The sequence below is a fragment of the Amphibalanus amphitrite genome, unplaced genomic scaffold, assembly GCF_019059575.1.
Source record: "Amphibalanus amphitrite isolate SeventyFive unplaced genomic scaffold, NRLGWU_Aamphi_draft 000028F_arrow, whole genome shotgun sequence".
Taxonomy (NCBI): Eukaryota; Metazoa; Arthropoda; class Thecostraca; order Balanomorpha; family Balanidae; genus Amphibalanus; species Amphibalanus amphitrite.
The window spans coordinates 360,114-380,461 of NW_024881524.1; the positions used below are offsets into that span (position 1 = coordinate 360,114).

A 20,348-nucleotide genomic window follows, 5' to 3' on the forward strand; every position below is an offset into this window, starting at 1 on the left:
TGCTTGGTTATTTTCAAGTTATCTGTGATTTGATGCGCCGTGATCGTAGCATTATACAAATTACCTATATCAACTTTAAAAATTGAATCCTTTCAAGAAAAGGCTTACGATAGCGTTGATTGGTCTTACATGAAAAAGACATTGAAACGATTTGGGTTTGGAAGAGACTTTTGCAGATGGATTGATATTATTTACAATGGTGGGCAGGATACATCATGTCAGGCAAATGTGCAAATAAACGGTAAATTGTCAAGCCCGTATAAAATTGAGCGAGGCCTTAGACAGGGATGCCCTTTGAGTTGTCTTTTATTTATCATATGCTTTGAACCACTTCTAGAGAGAATTCGTAAAGAAAATGCAATTAAAGGACTGACAATTAACGGAGCAAATGTTAAAGTATCTAGCTACGCTGACGACTTAACGATTATCATGGATGGATCTGAGCTATCTCTAAATAAATGTATGGATACCTTTGAGGACTTCGAAACAGCATCTGGGCTGAAATTGAACCGGCATAAGTCACAAGCTCTATGGTTGGGTAGGAACGGGCATTTAAGAAAGCCGATTTGCACGCAATTTAATATCCAGTGGCCAACGACACCCATTAATGTATTGGGCGTGAAGGTATCTAACAACCCGAATATTAACATTTCAGAAATAAATTATAATGAGAAATTTGTCATAATGAAGGATAAACTAGCGCCATGGATAGGTCGCGGTCTTACTCCATACGGGCGCGTTCACCTTTTGAAAACCGAATTGATATCTCAGCTGGTGTATGTTATGACAGTGCTTCCAGCTCCTCCAAAACCATTTATAAAAGAAGTAGAAAAGCTCATGTTCAAATTCATATGGGGCGGAAAGAAAGATAAAGTCAAACGTATGACATTAAAAAGTAAATATAAAGGTGGCGGCCTAAAGGTGCCAGACTTAGCACTTCAGGCACAGAGTTTAAAGGTTACCTGGATAAAAAGACTCCTAGATAAAAGCCACGATGCTAAGTGGAAGGGCCTGGTGACCCCAATGCTTTTTCTAAATGACGACATAACGCTGTTTCACTGCAATACAAATGCAAAGTACATAAAAAACACGGTAAAGAATACTTTTTGGGAGGAAACGTGCATTGCATGGAATAACATTAACGGAGCTAATCTTAGTGCCACAGATCAATTGCAAAATAGCATATTATGGGCGAACAAAGATTTGAACATAGAAAGCAATGCCAATATCAACAGGAAACATCTAATAGAAAAAGGTATCATTAGACTAGCAGATATATGTAACTTACGAAAGAAAGAATTAATGACAGTCAATGAAATTTCACAAAAATTTGGTGTGCACCCAATGGTTTCAGCGGCAATAAAAAACGCAGTGCCAACCGCTTGGAGCAATAAAATACGAAACCTTCAGAGAAGTGTCAATGCAACATCTATAGAACAGTTGCAAAATTCATCTAAACCAGCAAGATGGGCATACTCCAAGTTATTAGAACAAGTATTAGATGCTACTCGGGGTGAAAAATCGCACACAAAGTGGGAAGCAGAGCTTGAAGGTGGAAGGCGGCTGAATTGGCCTGCTATTTACGCACGATTGCATTACGCTGTTGAAGATGTTAATCTAAAATGGTTGAATTACAGATGCATAAAAAGAATTTTACCAACAAACAAACTTCTTTTTACTTGTAACATCAAAGATACGGATCGATGTACGTACTGTCACCAGGTGGAAACAATTGGACATTTATTCTGGCATTGCCACCGAGTAAGGGCTTTTTGGAGCAGTATTGGTGAGTTATTTAACGGGCGCAATATTACATACAAAGTCGTAGTCACCGGTTTTGAGCACAACGATTCCGCGGTCTGCAAGCGCATCAATACTATTCTTTCATTGGGAAAACAGTTTATATGGTATAAGAGGGAATGCAATAGTCACTTATCTGAGCCCACATTCGTCACTTACCTGTACAACTATCTTAAAGTAGAAAGGTATGCTTATAAAATAAATGATCGAGAAACGAAATTCAACGATACCTGGGGCTCGTTGTTTTGCGCTTTAGCGGAGCGTGTAGAAAGGTAACCGCCTTAGAATATGAAACAAGCACTTTGTGACTAATTATTGTTGTGTGTCACGATGTTTGCGTAGTGCAACATGATGTGTACAGTTTTTTTTCCTACGATGGGAAGGGGGGAAGGGGCAAATGTCAGGTGTCGATGATACACAATGTTAAAATGACTGTCCTTTGTATGTATGCATATGGTGTTTGTTATATAAAGTGTTAGTGGAAAACGATGTGCGCGCTACAAGCCCCCGCCCCCATGACCCATCCGGGCCAACCCGGGACTGGCCCCTCCTGTGAGGGGCCGGTCGGCCGGCCGGGCGTGCGGAGCGCCGACCAAGACGGGTCGACGCTTCGCTCGCCCGGTCGGTGGTTAGGGGGCACCGCCCGGGGCTGCTTGCCGGGCGGTGCGGGCGGGGGCTGGCGGCCCGCCTGGAGCGCCGGGGAGGTAGCCATCAGATCTCCCCGGCTGGGGAGGTATCCCACAGCTCTCCCCGGGGCCGGGACGGCATATGTCACGGATTGACATCGTCCCGGCCTGGCCAGGCGGGTCGCCGACGGGAGCACAAAAATGTTTTATGCTTATTTTTGTTTGTGTTTTATGTGAATTGTGTTAATAAAATGATAAAAAAAGACACTAACAAAAAAAAAAAAAAATTGAATCAACTTTTGAAGTGAAGTTCACATGAAAAATCAAAAGTTCAAGCATAATAATTGTTTAAAGATAATGATGCAACATGTGTCTCCCAGATGGAACTTATATTTCAATTAAAAACTGAAAATGGAAAACAGAAGATGGATCTGCGGAGTTACTGAGATCACAAGGTGCTCTTGATTGTTGGTAATTGAAGATGTTGAGAGAACTTGTGAATCTGCATACCAGTCCTGACTTGCTTGATTGTTTAAAACTATTTTAATTCTCATAATTGTGTAATGTGTAGTGACTGTGCACACTGCGCAGCACATGTGCGCAGAAATGTGCAGGTGGCTGGTAGGTGGGTTAAACTTCGGAGATGCGAATTTGGATGTCAGTTATAAAATTAATGGTTATGCCTTGTAGAGTAAGCTCTGCTGTTTTTTTGTAATTGCCTTTTTTATAATTGTAACCTACAATGCTGTTAGTTTCATTTTTATTTAAATGCTCGACCAGAATTTGCACTTGTTCATGCATGAATGGCTAAGTTTGGGGTGTTTATTCAACCCTGACTGCTCAAGTTTTTCAAAGGCACATGACACAGCACGGCTAGATCAGCTGGTACCTACCTGTTGACTATTTTTGTTTTTGGTGGTGATGTGTTTGCTGTTTGTCTTTTGCAAGGTGGTCAATGAAATAAAATAATGCATTATTTTGGAATGTTTCCTTGACAGAAGCCAGGAGCCGGATTGATGTGTGCTGGTGAATGAGATGGTTCAAAAGCATTATCTGATGTTTTTCAATGTGCATAAGCCATAACATCCCTTTCATACGCTGAAGTTTTAATAGCTTCTCAGTCTCTGTCATTTTCCTGAAATATTGGTGTAGGTACAGTAGATAAGAGATATCAGTACCTTCTCAGAGGTACCTGCCTTCTGCTGGATGAATATTTAATTGGTTGGACGAAATGGACAGGTAGCCTTATGATAATGTAATGTGAAATCTTATTTCTATAAAACTTTGAAAATGAAGTTCTAATTATTCATATGTGCATACATTTTTGATGACTAAGAAAATTTTCCACAAGAGTAGAAAATGTGGGAAAGTCTATCAAATAACACATTCTGAAGGCTCAATGCTGACAGAGTGCTGCCTCAAAGAATAACTGACTTGCTGGGTTACGAATATTTCTTTATTTTAATTTTCAAATGTTATGTACAATACATTGCAGTGAAATAACAAAATAGTGCAGTAAAATAGTATTGGCGACGATCAAACAACACGTGCGCCATTGATGTCTGCAAAAATTGCTACCAGATTGCTACCAAATCCGTGACGTCACCACGGCGCCTTTATTTCCCTAGTGAACCAACCTGAGTAGTAAAGTAATCTTGATCAAGAGATCCTACAAGACCAGTAGTTACTTGAAAACGAGAGTCGCCAGGAAAATCAGCAGATCCTTCAAGGGCAACACATTTCAACATTATCTAGCAATGATTTGCACCAGCGAGGTGGCTATCATTGTGTTTTGTGTCTGTATCCCTAACTGCTAAAAAATATTTGTCAATAAATAAACAAACAAATAATGCGTCTTTTTCTACTGAAAGTAAGTCCTCCAAGTGGCAAGGGATGAATAATAGCAGGTACCTAATTAATTGCCATCTATTCATTCAATTCATAAATCATAGGCAATTTCAGGGCATCGATCGGCAGCGCCCTTACTGCATGGTACTGCGGATCGTCCATGGGTTTCTTGATGACTCCGACTCTGACTCAGACTTTCAAAAAGCAACTCTGACGTTGATTTCAAATGTTGGCTCTGACCGACTCCGACTCCACAGCCCTAGCAGGTCTGCAGAGGCAATGGATTTTTGGTGACTCCGACTCCGACTCTGGCTTTCAAAATCGACTCTGACTCTGACTCTGGTCAGAACTGTCGACTCCGACCGACTACAACTCCGACTACGGAACCCTGAAAGGTCTGCGGAGGGGATCGAATTTCGGTGACTGACTCAGACTCCAGCTTTTAAAATCGACTCTGACTCCGACTCGACGACTCAGGTCAGAACTGTCAACTCCAACCGACTTCATGACTCCGACTCCGGAGCCCTACTGGCAGCTATCACGCCAGGCAGCTGCAAATCATATGTTCCGTGGCGGTTTATGGCATTAAAGTCGATAATGCGGCTGAATCGCACTATGAAACACCCTTATTGTCTGCAAGAACCACGAAAGTTAGCGCATCACCACTGGAAAACGTGACAAGATATCGATTAATTGGCCCTGGATTTGGATAAATAACATGTTGATGATCATATTAGCACACATTTACATTATCATTTATCTCAAGGTTGCCCTCCAGGCGGCTCTAAACTATGGCAATTTCCCTATCTTCAACACGTAAATGCCCTCGGGCGTCCTCGTGGTGACGTAAGCATGGGAGTGCCAGGTTGGTAGGAACTAGACTTCGACGCCCCCTGTACATACCTATAATACCTTTTGGATAAGGACTCTGAAGCGTGAGCCGACGGCAATGGTTGGAACCTGGGCCCAATCTCACCAAGTGCAGTAAACTCGTTTGGGGTTGCGGTAAGTTACCGCACCGATATAACCCCAAGCAAATAATCCAGTCTCACCAACCCAGACTACCCCATGCTGTAATTTACCGCATTTTGTGCAAATCCTGCAAAAGAACCCCATTTTTCGACGCTTCGGATTGGTAGAAAAGCTGCTAATCACGCCGGCGCCATATAAAGAACGCAATTGTTTTGTCGCCATGGCAACGAGAGCGTGTTTCTTCTTTCCAAGCGGCACCTCAGTTTCCAAGACTCACGGGCGACATCTGCATGCTGTTTTGGGTACTGCAAATAGGAAGCATAGGTGGCGCAGGCTGCAATAAAAATAATCTTAAAAAAGAAACTTATTTCTTTTCTTTCTTATAAAGTTCTTATTACATCTTTAATTGTTGATTCTTGCTCACAATTAGTATAAAATTTAGAGATTACGGCACAAATGTCTGCAGTAATTTTTGTCCGACATTTGGGGGCAATCAGCTGATTGTTTGGTTTGTTTACTTGCTTTCGGGCCGTGAGCAGCTGCGCACATGAAGAATTTGCAGTAAAACCGAAGCTATCCCATGGGGTTATTTCGATGCGGTAACATAAAAAATTACGGCAGTGGTGAGATTCGTTTTGGGGTAGGTTACCGCAAAATGAGTTTACCGCACTTGGTGAGATTGGGCCCTGGACGGGGTATGCATCAAAGTGTGAGTAGTGATCCAGCGATGCATCAAAGTGTGAGTAGTGATCCAGCAACCAGCACAGATTACAAAAACCTCAGTTAGTTGGTCAGTTAGACAGGACATACATACCGAGAAATCGTTTGCCCTCGGAGAAAGCCAGGTTCGTGGTCTTTACGCAGAACACCATGCGTTTAGACTTGACGACCGCGCATTTAGAAGGGTGAAATGAGTCGCAAGTGGGAAATGCGGTACGGTACTGCACTGCAAAGCAATCCGTTTGAGTCTCCAGTCGTCATGCATTATGTGATTCGCTGCATAAATTCACTACACGTTTATTGCTATTCATCTTCTGTATTCATCAACATAAGACAATGTTGATGACAAAGTGACAATGACAATGGACCTTGCACTTGCGTCGCGGCTTAAAATTTAGGATTTTATTGAACTGATTTTCTTCAAGCAGCCGGAACCGGCGGGTTATAATTTCGTCTGATCTGCGTGTGACCGCAGCGGTCGGTCGCCGCCATCCCTGCACCACTCGCGCTATATTAGAGCATCCATGTTTCAGTGGCGGTGTGCGGCCGCCCGCCGGCGTGTGCCACCCATCCTTCATGTGTCCGGGGACCCTGAGGAGCGGGTGGGCCGCCGACCTTCAGTGGAGACCTGCCCTGACCCTTGCCCTGACCTCCCCCGGCGACCTGTGCGGGACGGCGTGCGTCTCGGTGTGAGATATCACACCGCTGAGGACAGTACCCCGCTCCCAGTTTCATTTGAGAATGGCGCAGGGCGGCGTGGGACTCCACGAGCGGTGGTGAGCGGAGGGCCGCATGAGTCCCCGAGGGCGCGGGGGTAGGTGATATATCCCCGATAGACACTGGGTTCAGTCACTGGGCCCAATCTCACCAAGTGCGGTAAACTTGATTGGGGTAGCGGTAAGTTACCGCACCGATATAACCCCAAGCAAATAATCCAGTCTCACCAACCCAGACTACCCCATGCTGTAATTTACCGCATTTTGTGCAAATCCTGCAAAAGAACCCCATTTTTCGACGCTTCGGATTGGTAGAAAAGCTGCTAATCACGCCGGCGCCATATAAAGAACGCAATTGTTTTGTCGCCATGGCAACGAGAGCGTGTTTCTTCTTTCCAAGCGGCACCTCAGTTTCCAAGACTCACGGGCGACATCTGCATGCTGTTTTGGGTACTGCAAATAGGAAGCATAGGTGGCGCAGGCTGCAATAAAAATAATCTTAAAAAAGAAACTTATTTCTTTTCTTTCTTATAAAGTTCTTATTACATCTTTAATTGTTGATTCTTGCTCACAATTAGTATAAAATTTAGAGATTACGGCACAAATGTCTGCAGTAATTTTTGTCCGACATTTGGGGGCAATCAGCTGATTGTTTGGTTTGTTTACTTGCTTTCGGGCCGTGAGCAGCTGCGCACATGAAGAATTTGCAGTAAAACCGAAGCTATCCCATGGGGTTATTTCGATGCGGTAACATAAAAAATTACGGCAGTGGTGAGATTCGTTTTGGGGTAGGTTACCGCAAAATGAGTTTACCGCACTTGGTGAGATTGGGCCCTGTGGCGTCAGGGCACATGATGTAGTGCGGCTATCGAGCGGTTGGAACGGATTTGAAAGCTGACGTGTTCGGTGTTGACCAGACAAATGCAAGTTTGTTTGAACAATGAGCTTATCTACATATACACGGTGCAGTCAGTTTAAATGTACTTTCAACGTCGCTCGGTTGAAAACGTACCGAAGGTGGCATGACCGTTGCGCTGACGCCGTCGCCACGGTTTAACCACTTATCTCTCCCCTCCCTCCTCCTTCCAAGGGGGACTCGAGTGGCCCCTCCGGCCAAACATTCAAACACTGTCTATAAACAGTGGAGTATGTGCTCAGTCAGCTACGCATCGTCCTGCCATCGTCGCATGGCACGTGCTGCTACGGAGACACGTGGATGGTCCGGGGGCGGGTAATATATAGCGCCCGATCGTGTGACAACTTACCGAATACCCACCCCGGAGCAGCTCGGCACGAACGGAAATGACATCATCAGTGGAATGAACGCATCGGGAAATGAGCGAAGTTGTCATACTCCGACAATGGCCAAGTACGGATGAGTGGCGTTTGACGTTCAGTTCCGTTACCATAAGGGTCGGTAAGTTGGAGTCATGTTCCGGCTGATTCTGCATGCCGTCGATGTATAAGGCTTTTGGATGAGAAAACTTTGTTTTAATCACTGGTAACTGCAGTAAGTGGTTGCATTAATAAACTGAAAATGCACTAGCATATTTGATTTTTAATTGTTTATATTTAGGTAATGGCGAACACTAACTCAGGCATACAAATTGCCACGGCGCCCATGTTATTTGCAGAAAACATCGGTCGGTACGGTTTTCCCGTTCGATAGGCCCGCCAAACATCAAACGGGTACCGGCTCCGACAGTGGAGTGCGCCCTCAGTGCGGCATATCTGTCTGTCTGTTTCGGGCTATCTCCATCGGTCATATTTACACACGTCATACCCCGCCGCCAGGCCGTCCGGAGTCGACCAGATCACGACCAGAGCCTCCCGTCCGGGGCCGGTCATTGGCGGGCCTCTGATGGATAGCGATCTCCATGGGCGAGCTCACTCCCCCTCTACTCTCCTCCGTCAGCCGGCGAGCAGCCATCAGAGTGACGTCACTTCCAGCGGCGGTGACGTCACGTCCGCCGTCCCGGTCACGTGACGGCCGCGCTCCGGTAGTGTCATTTCCGACCGGTTCATCCGAAATCGATCAGCCTCTGTGTGGCCGCCGGTGGACTTGACCGTGGACGAGAGCGATCGCCTTCGGAACCGGCGGCCGACCGGGGCCGGCCATCGAGACCTTCCTCAGGGCGATGATTAGGGACGATCAACGATGCAGTCAGTGAGTTGATTGTTCTGGCAATGCGGAAAAATCGGGGTCCGAGTTCCGAAAATGGAGAAGGTGAGGAACATTGCTCCAAATACAACGGCATTTTACCTATTAATAGATTAGTCGTTCAATACCATTTTAACTCCCGTTAGATATCATTACCATCAATGGGTACCGTTCAAACTATGAATCAAAAACTATAGAACGCCATATTTTTGATGGGTGATAGGTTTATTACTCGTTGTAAAGATGGCTATTCCGGTTATGCATTACGGATTATGCAACAATTTAATAATAAGATGTCCTTCGAGTTTTTCCACGGCCGAAGACGTCTGAGGTCGTTGTCTGTTGGGTGACAGACCATCCCACTGGCTGTCTTCCATAGCCCGAGGGGGATTAGCTGGAAATAAGCGCGGCTTCACTGCGCTGTCATGTCCGTCTGAAGGCTCATTTCCTGGTGTCTGCCAGTGCAGCGGCGGCACGTGGTGACTCAGATTTGTCCACCAAGGGCGCTCCAAACGGGATCTGCCATAGGGGTCAGCTCAGGGCCTTGGTGAAATGGCAGCAGTTGGACAATGTCTCGAACTCTACTGTTCTCGGGCTGCCTGATCAGCTTGATTCATCAAACCTCCAGCTGAAAAAAACATAATTTCAGCTAATGAAAGACCACAGTTTTTAGTAATGAGCATGTATGTATCATTGTATGTGTTTGAACAAACCCTCTCGCACATATGCATGGACTGCGGCCCAAACGGTATAATATTCCATATTCCGTTCGAATGCTGCTGCTCAACTGGCCACCAGCTGATATAAATAGATCGAATGCACGTATTGAATATGAAATAAGTTCCCGAGAAGAAACTAATGAAAAATTTCCGAACCTGGATCTTAAAGCCTTCTATACATTCACTGTTTTTTTTTTTTTTAATCCAGTAATACCTGCAAATCCAACATGCCTACCTACTGAGTACTGACATGAGTAGACTGGTAAGTGGTAACTATTTACGTATCGTGTTAGGTTTATAATAAATGCAGTTGTAAGCAGTAATTAACGTACTTGAAGTTTTTCACTTAAATTTATTTCATAGACTTAACATTAGGCCTTGGACTCTGGATTCTTTAAATTTTCCTATTTCTTGCACACAAACATTGAGCGTCGACGCAGCGATTTCCGGCATTTTTTTTTGCTTTTTAACTTTGTCTTTATGTTACTCATGATTGCTTCGATAATCGATGCTTTTATCATTCATAATTTCATTTTCATTCCATATATTTTTAGTTCATGTGTTATGAAGTCCGTAGTCGTATAATAACACTGTTAAAAAAAAGACTGGCACGATGACAATGATCGTTCATCGTTGACAAATAAAACGAATGTGTTTTGGCTCTATGACGAGGCTTCTTTTATATACCTAGGTAGAATATAAAAATGCAATATTTGTAATGATCGTTACAGATTTTATCTGGGAATCATTTACAAATATTGCGCGGTCCGCATCCCCTGTTGGATCGAGGCGCCCTCTCCTGATCCCTACCAGGTCCAAATGAGATGATAAATATATGAAAACATTAAACAAGGTACGGCATTGTTGTTACCGAGCGGCGGTGGCCCATTCCTCAGTGCGCATGCGCCGCGGGACTGCGGCAGGTGACAGGTGGGCAGGGCGCGGGAAAACGGTTCCGCGCGCGCCGCGCGCCCCGCGGCGGCAGTCAGCGGCAGTGTGGCGCGGTCGGCGGCGGCGTGTGGTGTGTGCGGTCGTGTCCCGTGAGCTGATAACGCGGCGATAGCGCAGACTGGGAGGGACGCCGCAGCAGAGACAGACCCCAGCGACCAGCTGCAGGTAAGTTTTAATGTTGAACCCAATAAACCCCTGTTTGGTAGCTACAGGCATAAGTGGGTGCTGCTGGCTCAGGCCTTCCGTCAATGTCTGCAGAAGAGGAGCATGATAAAAGACGGCAACATCCTACAACCTTGGCTGACCCGGCTCCGGTTTATCCGATCGAATATGTTGATGTGTGTCGTTATTTGTTAGCGCCTGAATTTGTTTTTCATCTTACAGACATTGCGCAAGGTTATCACGTAGTACCGCATTACGCGCCGGGTTCAGTCGCGTTGCTGAGGTGAAGACCGTTTGCTGCGCATTTGACATTGGTTCTCTTTATCATGTTTGATATGCTTATCGCGTCCCCGCCTGGGCTGATGAGACTCACTGTTTCGCGGCTCCGGAGACGGGGCAGTGTAACGTACGGACTACGGGCTGCCGCCTGCACTGGGATGCCATGCCCATCAAAAGATGTTGAATTGCATATTGAAGCCGTAATGGCGACTGCCAGTTGATGGAAATTAGGTACCGTCCGTTAAGTTTCTGGCTCACAAATGTTACTCAGGCTCGTGTCTAATTATGCCCTTAGCCCTGCCCTGACACACTTCGTGCCTATCGATGTAGCATTTTTTGCCCGATATTTTGTCTCTGGGGAATACCGATCTATGCTATCGGGATTACCCCGAATCGGTCATCCCCGCGTCCAATGTGTGTGGGGGAGGGGATGGGGCAGAACGGGTCTGGGGGAGGGAGGGGCGGGGACAGTCTGCCGGCCGGCCGGCGGGACCTATGGGCGGGTCCGCCCCGTCCCGTTTGCCACCTGGCGCATCTTGACCAGCAGCTGGCGGCGACCCCCTCCCCCTCCCCCTCTCCACCATGAGAGAGAGGGCCAGAGTGCACGCGGTCGGCGCCACCCACCACTCCGTCCCCCGCCTGTCGCGGGAGCGGGGCCGGGGGAGGGGACGGGTCGCTCGCTGCTCCGCCGTACCTATTACAGCAGCCACCCCTCCCCCATCCCCTGCTGACGACTGCGGAAAATCGCGGACAGCCGACGTCCCCAGTCGGTGGCGATGTTCGACCGCCTGCGGTATCGGTATGAAACGCGGAAAGTCGCCGATCGCGGACGGACTCGCCAGTTTTCCCGGCAGCTACCGTGGGAGCGCGGGCCGCTGCACTGTAGGCCGGCAGCCTGAAAAAGCGCTAGAAATTCCCCCAAACTGACTGTCCGCAATATGAACAAAATAGATATCATTTAATCCCAAATTGATAGAAGAATACGATTCCGATGCTAGTTTTGCCCTAAGGTCAAAATTGAGGTCGTCAGTTGTCACCAAACACAAGACAATTTAGACTCTCTATAGGCCACCACATTTACCGATTTTAATGATGAACTTTAGTGGTAATTTATTAGTTGACCAATCGTCGTTTTGAACGAAATTTCCTGTCAGACTAGTTCAGGGCACTGTTGTTCACTGTGCCAACATCATTCTGACATATTGCATCGCTTTTCTGCAAGATAAGCTAGCTGTTTGCAAGCAGCTGCAAGACGTAATTTAAAATCATATCCAATTTTTTAATTAGACTTTTATAAAAACGTTATTTCGAGCGGCTAAAAATGAACATTTTATACTAGCCTCTGATTACTCATCTTTTGTTCCATATAGGTGCTTTGCTGCTTTTCCCTCAGGGGGGTTCGCTCCCGTGCCTTCAGCATTACGAAAAATGGCAACAACCCGTGAGCAGCATCAGCGCTCACGCACATGTTCAAGGAAAACAACGTGTAATGGACTGCTAACGACGGCCCTCTCCACCAATCAGCGTTCGGCATCTCGAGCGCTGATTGGCTGGTAGCAAACGCGTCATATGTGGGTCTCATTTTTTGCTATCAGTGAACGCGTTATTTAATACACAGTGGCCTATGGAGAATGGCACGCGGAATTGATGGTCAGTGTTTTATTGCTTCGTACATGCGAATGGAGGTATTTGAGTGGCATTTGACACCATTTTCGAAATCTACAGTGAATTTCTGATCGACTCATGTATATATTTTTATGAATTTGACAGTATTAGTGCTACATAGTCGGTGTTTTATGTTGGTGTTGTTTCTCTCGACCTTTGTCTTGGACTTTGATCATATCCTTTCTCGAAAATGCTTGCCATAACCAGGTCTAAACTATATCTGTATAAAGGGAATATGTGTTGAATATGAGGAGAAAGTAGTAATGACCATTCTGCCTATCAAACTGCCAGAAGGTGTGCTTGTAAGGCGATTGAAACTGCAGTACGGGTTGCAGATGTGGGTTTAACATCAGCATTGTTGTTGTACCCCACTTGCTCTAATTAAATGGCAACATGGGATTATGTACACACTATTTCACAGCCTGGTATCAAGCTGGTTGATATGTGGAGGATAATGAAAGCATAAAAACCTTTCTTAAGTGAATAGGAGTGTGCGTCTGGTGACTTGTCAAGTCATTTTAAATCAAATGATTGTGATTGTAACTTTTACTTCAATTATTATTGCAAGTTTTGACCTTTTTAATCATCAAGTTTTATGTGTACCAATTTCATATCCCTGTGTAATGTGTGGGCGGCTTTGTGCAGTGCACGTGTCTTAAAACAAACCAATTTATTTTGTACCTTTTTGTACTTCAACAAATGTATGTCAAAGGACAAAAATAGCATGTCTATTATCATTGACACAACTACAGCTAACTTTGCCTGTATTCCCATCTTTCAGAGGCATTCAATTCAATCTGCTTTCCAGTGCAGTACCCAGGAGGCTGCAACTGAAACTCGCACAAAGGCAATCAAGTGTCACTTCATCAGCCTACAGCAACAGCCCATCTGTAATCAAGATATGGATGAAGTGGCATAGAAGAACAACCAATTCAAACATGAAAAGATGTATTTTGTTTTGGACTATTTCTTAGCATAACAGAACAGCACACTTGCTGCTTTTTATGTTTGCCCTGTGTGCAGTTTTGAATTTTAACTATGAAATGCTTTTGCCAACTCTTCTCTTTACATAAGCTTCCTTTGTCATGCATGTGTAATTTTGAGTTTACATGCATGATGTAGGCATATTTCCCTTGGCTTCAAAAAACTACTTTGCAAGCTTTTGTTATGGACATTGGTGCTTCCTCAGATGTGTCCAGTAGTTGATGAAGGGAGAAGAGGAGTAGGACAGCTGATAGCTATTACCAAAAATATGTGCTTGTCTGCACTTCGGGCTGTTCCATCATATGCAACCTCTATTTACTTTGAGTTAAAAACACCTCATCTTTTGATTCTTTCCTGTGTGGCCATTGTTTCCGTGGTGCTATAAACATCAAGTTTGAAGTTGGTATCCAAGTGAGCAAAATGTGCATTATTTCAGTCCGTCTTGAATCATTCGTCTTGAATTATATTTATATCCCTAACTGACATCCTGTTATTTGTCCTGCAATGTTTGTGCCTGTGTCCGCCCTTACCTCCTGCTCCAGCCTCCAACCAGCCCTGCTGAGCTCTGTCGCAGGCGCGGTGTGTCGCAACGTGCTGTTTCTCCACTCCAGCCGACAGCTGCCAGGAATCGTCCTGTGCCACGCGCCATGCGACACAGCAATTGTAAGCTGCAGGTCACATTCGGACTGATTGGCTCCGCATATGTGCATCCGGCCGAGTGCTAGTCGATATCAGGGACGTTGGTCGGACTGTTGTGGCGGCGTGCATTGTGCTGGTTGAAGTTGTTGTATTTCTGTTAGTGAAAAGCATTAATACATAACCATGGCCGCAGCCCAATGTTATTTTGGATTTCAGAGGGAGTGGCCAGTCAGGAGGGCCCCATGTGGGTATGGATCCAGTGTCCAGTGGGATTGGCTAAGATTTCCGGCGATTGATAAACGCTTCTATGATAGTACACCTAGTCCTATTGAGTTATGAGGGGAGGTGACGTGAGGGACCTGACCTTACTAAACTCTTGTGAAAACACGATACATACGAACGGTAAGAAACCGACAGCCATTCTTTCCGCCAAGTATCATGTTTCTGTGAAGGATTTCTTGGCACTGAGTGCTTAGAAATTGCGTTGTTTTTGGACTATGTAGAGGCTCACGAGTGACACCTTAGCTCAACAACCTTACCTTACGTACCTCAAATATGCGACTTGTACCAGAAGATCTAGCTTGATCAAAATATTGGACATGTCAAATTTCAGCTCTTTAGCTCAAAAGAATTTTGAGCTGTCGTAAAAACCGTCAGTGTGGCACCATATCGCCTCCCCGCGCGGTCGGAAGGTAAAAGTTCGCCGGCTCTAACTAAACAAATAGTCGTCGTATCGCAAATTCATTGACGGCGTTCGAAGCGTCGTTCAATTTACTTTCGAAACATATCCTAACATTAACATTTAACTGCCTAGCGCAATCTCCAACAAGCAAAAATTCCGTGCATTCACCCTCATACAGTGTTAGCGGCCGCCGGCCGCCGGCCGCTGACCCATATTCGCGTCATCAGGGAATGCCGCAACTAATTTATTGTTTCCAACTTTTTTCCCGGAGCGTTCTACCTGGTTTATATAGCCTTGTTTTCCCTGCTACTTTTCGAGATATGCGCCAGTAAACCACATGATGTAGGGGCAATTGTCACCTCGCCGCTCTACTGAAGGCCCGGCGCTCTTTAAAACGCTGGAAGTTGTGAAAAACAAACGCTTATAATCTAAATAAAATATATGTCCCTGAGCTCAGAATTGATCAACGCACACAATGCTGTCAACATTTCTGGGCCAAACTCAAAAATTCAGTCATTAGGGGAAGTTGGGGGAACGCCGAATACTTTTTTTTCTGACGCCCGTAGCACGCAAGGTAGACAACAAAAGCTATTCTTGTTGGCGTCATTCGAGAGGCCAGTCTTTTGCCTTTCAAACATACCAGGCGCATTTGATGAATTCGCATACCGTTAAGCGCACAAACTAAAAATATCAAAGAAGTGACTTTTTCGGCGTTGCCCCGGACTGCGGGGAAAGCCGAAAATGGGAGAAATGATCTACGGGCAGTGGCGGATCCTGGGGGGGGTCCACGGGGTCATGACCCCCCCCAAAAGGTCTGAGAGGGTCATTTGACCCCCCCCAAAAGCCGAAGACCTAAATGCGCTATAGACGCCGTCTTGCATGCTCAAAATCACATGTCAAACACTTCTGAGCTAATACCTTTGTTTTTCTGGATCGTGTTGCGTGAAAAGGCGTATTGAAGGCCAGAATCTTACTCATTTTTGTCTCAACCGTGCGAGCACCAGGGGATGATCCAGGAAAACTCCAAGGGGATGGTCATGAATTTAATTCGTGGTGCCCCTACCTATACGCAAAATTAAAAACTCAACGGATTTCGGCCACTTAATTTTGGTGATGTCCTATTTCCATTTTTTTATTTTGTTTGTTTTATTTTTAGTGCCCCTGGGCCCTGGCAGGTCAAAATCACGTCGGAGGCGAAAGAAATTCACGGGAATCCCAAAAATCACGTCAGGACATTCAGGGCACTCTGACCAGCCTGACAGCTAGGGCCCTTCTTACTTCCTGGGGCCTCCAGTGAATAACCGCTAGTGTCTGTGTCGGCCCCTCTGACTCCTCAGTAGGTAGGAGGCCCTCTGTAGAGGAGACCCTCTGTGGAAAGGAGACCGCCTGAATGCAGAAGGCCCTCTGAAGAGAGGAGACCCGCTGTAGAGAGAAGGCCCTCTGAAGAAAGGAGGCTCTCTGTAGAGAAGAGGCCCTCTGAAGAGAGGAAGCCCTTTGCAGAGATGAGGTCCTCTGGCTCTTTGAAGAGAGGAGGTCCTCTGTAAAGGAGGCCCTCTGAAAGGGAGAGACCCTCAGTAGAGAGGAAGCCCTCTGTAGAGAGGAAGCCTTCTGTAGTTAAGAGGCCCTGTGAAAAGAGGAGGCCCGCAGTAGAGATCGGTGGTCCTCTGTAGAGAGGAGACCCCCTCTGTGTTTTGACAAATGTTTTTGCAAATTTTTCGCGGCGCTTCGCGCCGCCGATTCATGTACATACGTACAGGTCAATATGAAATCGTGACTGTAATTACATAAACCAACCGTGTCAAATTGAATCAGAATTCATATGTGTACTGTGAAGAAACTCCGGCTTGTACTGCCATGCTAAAAGGGTGGTAAAATTTGTGTTTTGGAGCGGAGCTGTGTTTTGACACATTCTTTTGCAAATGTTCTCGGCGCTTCGCGCCGCCGATTTATACACCAATCAATAAGAGAGATCGTGACTGTAATAACACCAACCGTGTCAAATTGAATCGGAATTCATATGTGCACTGTGAAGGAACTCCGGCTTGTACTAGCATGCTAAAAGGGTTGTAATATTTGTGTTTTAGAGCTGTGTTTTGACAACTTTTTTCAAATTTTTGCGGCGCTTCGCGCCGCCGATTCATACACAGGTCAATAAGAGAGATCGTGACTGTATGCTACTAATGCATTGGGCATTAGACTAATGCATAAGTGAGGTAACTATATCTACTACTTCTGGGTTTTTAAGTCGGTCGATCCGCCCCCCCCCCCCCCCCCAGTAAAAAAATCCGTGGCGACGCTCCTCTATAGGTGGGTTTCACTAACTAAAACTACTGAGCCGAGTGACTTACGATAAAACTTCAACTCAGAAACGACGAAGATCAAATGTCATTGGATCTCGACATACTCGCTCCCTACCCCCCCCCCCCCCCCCCGGTCGTCAGAATTCATTCATCAGACCTGGCATGTCGGCCGACTGGTGACCCCCCCCAAAACGTTCCCCTAGATCCGCCCTTGTCTACGGGAATGCCGAAATTGATGTTTTGCTATTTTATCTAAAATTTTATCCAGAATTCGTCAAAGCTGAGACGCGTTTTAAGAGCTTGAGGACGCTTGGTGCACACTGGTAGTTATAATTGTGTGATATAATAAGAAAAGGCCGGGTAAATCATTCCTTATGGTAACAGGCCGTTGTGTCGGTTAAAAGTGTAATTTGTGTGACTAAAAATACGCGTTGCGATTCTACAGCGGTAAAGTTCACGTAGCATGCTTTAACGCGCGTAATTGCACGTTTTCGGCATTACCCCAGCCAGCCATACTTTCATTTGCAGGCCCATAACTTTTCAACGTGCTGTATAAATTTAAAATAGGCAGCACACTTATGCAAAGACGTGCTGAAGATTACTTGACCGAAATGGCCAGACAAACGGTAGCATAATGAGTAGGAAATGCAGCTTCGAAGACGCATGTAGTACAAAGGAGTAGTACCTTGAAAACGCTCTTGGCGCCCTCACAGCCGAAGTATTCCGAATGACGACTGGTAACAAACATGCGATAATTGGTAGTCACTTAAGCTTCAGAGCATCACTGACAGACCGGCATCCATGTCGTACGGTTTTCGAAATATCTCGAATTTCGGCTTTGCCCCAACCCCGGCATTGCCCCAACTTCCCCTATTGACCCCTAAACAAAAGTCAGTGATAATCAGCAACAACTTGCTCTTTAGTTAGACTTTTTGAGAAATGTTATTTCGAGCCGCTAAAAATGGCCATGCCATACAAACCACCAATCATCTTTCTGTCATGCCCTACTCGCAATTTTTGCTAATGCCTGCTACTCTTCGAGGTCACGTGACCTCACCATTAAAAGTGAATGGGGAAATAAGGAAACCGTTGTTTTTGCGCATGGAATGATTTCAAACTATCTCAAGCACACGGAATCGTGATTTCGTGCACTCCTTGCAAGATCCGATGCTTTACTTTTGCATTTTTGACCTTCCGTGACGTCATTTATGACGTCACACCGGTCATAGGAGTTTCTCGTCAATAACTCATGATCAAATTGAGCCAGCGACTCGGGAAAGCCACCAATGGACTCGGGAAGACCTCCCGAATCGAATGATATGCGATACGACCTCCTTCGATTAAGTTCGTGGCCTGATGGGCTCTGAACTGACCTTGACTCGAGGTCAATACCTTAAAGGGACCCTCCCACCTTCAAAAAAGTTAATGAATTGGCATGAAAGTGATGTCGCTCGGTTCAGGAAGAGCGAAAACGAATATCTACCAAATTTCATCGAAAAATATTCACCGGTTTTCAAGATATTAGACTTTTACTATTGTTTACTTTCTGGGATCTCCGCTGTTCCTAGCGACTTTATTTGAAAGTGCGGCATTTGTTGCGCGCAAAGCAGCATATACCACCGCGTGCTACCAAACGTTTTAGTAAAAGATTTAAAAATCGTTACACCTCCGCTGACGTCACAAATTCTAAGGGGGCATACCAATGCATTAGCCCCTTAGAATCCGAAAACTGCAAGTTTGAAATTCCATATCTCCGAATTAAAGCATTTTTCGATGTTGTGAGTGCCCAAACCGGTATTTTCAGGCCATGGCCACCAATTTGGCTATCTCAACTCAAAACTAATGTTAAGGTGGGAGGGTCCCTTTAAGTTGACTTCACCCGAACAAAAAGTATACCATTCGACGCGCCTGACCCAGGCGAACACGATGGTGCCAAAATCGCTGCTCTGCGGCCATTTTTTGCGAAATTATTTGCCAAAAACCAAACCCTACCTTGGGCTTTTTGACTTCACCTCAGAGGTTACCGGTCGACCTGGGACCTTTAAATCGGGTATCAATCGTTCCGCCTTGAAACGGCGCACACGCTTGTTTTTTCCGCGAGGCTCTAGCTCCATTAGGGGCGAAACGGCAAAAAGGGGTCGTACCAACCCTCCCCCCTCGGCCGGCCGAGGGGGTGGGGGGTCCGATAATAGGTCCGGCGAGGGCTAAGCAGCCCCACTTCGTTTTTAGCATGTTTGCTTGTCACTGAGATCAACAACTCAATCACAAATAATTTCTAGCACTTTTCCGGACCCCCGGCCCAGTGTGCGCTGGGAGGGGATGCGGGGGTGGGGAAGTGGATTGGGTGGGCGATGGCCATTGCTAAGGTATGTGTGCAATGATGTGATTCGGAGCAACGGTGCTGGTTGATGACGTTGCTAGTGACTTCGTTGACCTAGATTTCGATGGCTCATAATTCTGGTGGAGCACTGTAAACCAAACTCGGGGTATCATGCAACTTAAAGGGACTATCCCACCTTCTAAAATGTTGTTAAAACAAGATATCTTGGCTCGCTCCGCGTCGCTTTGGCCATAAAAAGATTCGGGAGAAAATTTGGGATCGAATGGTGTTTTTCCGGTGACGATCGGACGTCTAGAAGCTTCGATATTGGCGAAAAACTTGCTGAACTTGCAAAAGTACTTGGTACTTGCTTGGTACTTGCCAAAGTACTCGGTACTTGCCAAAGTACTTGGTACTTGCTTGGTATTTGCATAAGTACTCGGTATTTGCCAAAGTACTTGGTATTTGCTTGGTATTTCCATAAGTACTTGGTACTTGGTACTTGCGAAAGTACTTGGTACTTGCACTCGCCCCCCCCCGTTCCCCCGACTCTACTCCCACACCTACCCCCTCGGGATAATTCCGGGTTCGTCGGGTAGGAAAACTTGCCACTCTACTCCCCCCCCCCACAGAGCCATTTGGTATCGATCGGTGTTTATCCCGTGTCAATCGGTCGTCAATAAGCCGAGATATGCACGGCGAATTATTTCAATCGGCGTCGATCAGAATCTTCAGAACGGAGGGACCCACACTCATTTCTGGCCGTATCTCACTTTTCCGAGATGTACGTCAAACTACGTATTT

General features: G+C 45.8%; 2 protein-coding genes across 2 annotated transcripts in view; both read left to right on the plus strand.

Annotated features, from left to right (window-relative positions):
- The first annotated feature begins 320 nt into the window (after positions 1 to 320).
- Positions 321 to 20,348, plus strand: part of LOC122364955 — a 58,876-nt gene continuing 38,848 nt past the window's right edge. Inside the window, exons 1-2 of the mRNA XM_043335780.1 lie at positions 321 to 963; positions 1,003 to 1,494. Of these exons, the coding sequence (XP_043191715.1) occupies positions 430 to 963; positions 1,003 to 1,494 (1,026 nt within the window). The 5' untranslated portion in view covers positions 321 to 429. The remainder of the gene's footprint in view (positions 964 to 1,002; positions 1,495 to 20,348) is intronic.
- Positions 10,551 to 20,348, plus strand: part of LOC122365171 (leucine-rich repeat-containing protein 24-like) — a 76,867-nt gene continuing 67,069 nt past the window's right edge. The window contains exon 1 of the mRNA XM_043336153.1: positions 10,551 to 10,678. The gene's annotated coding sequence lies outside the window, so the exon portion shown is untranslated. The remainder of the gene's footprint in view (positions 10,679 to 20,348) is intronic.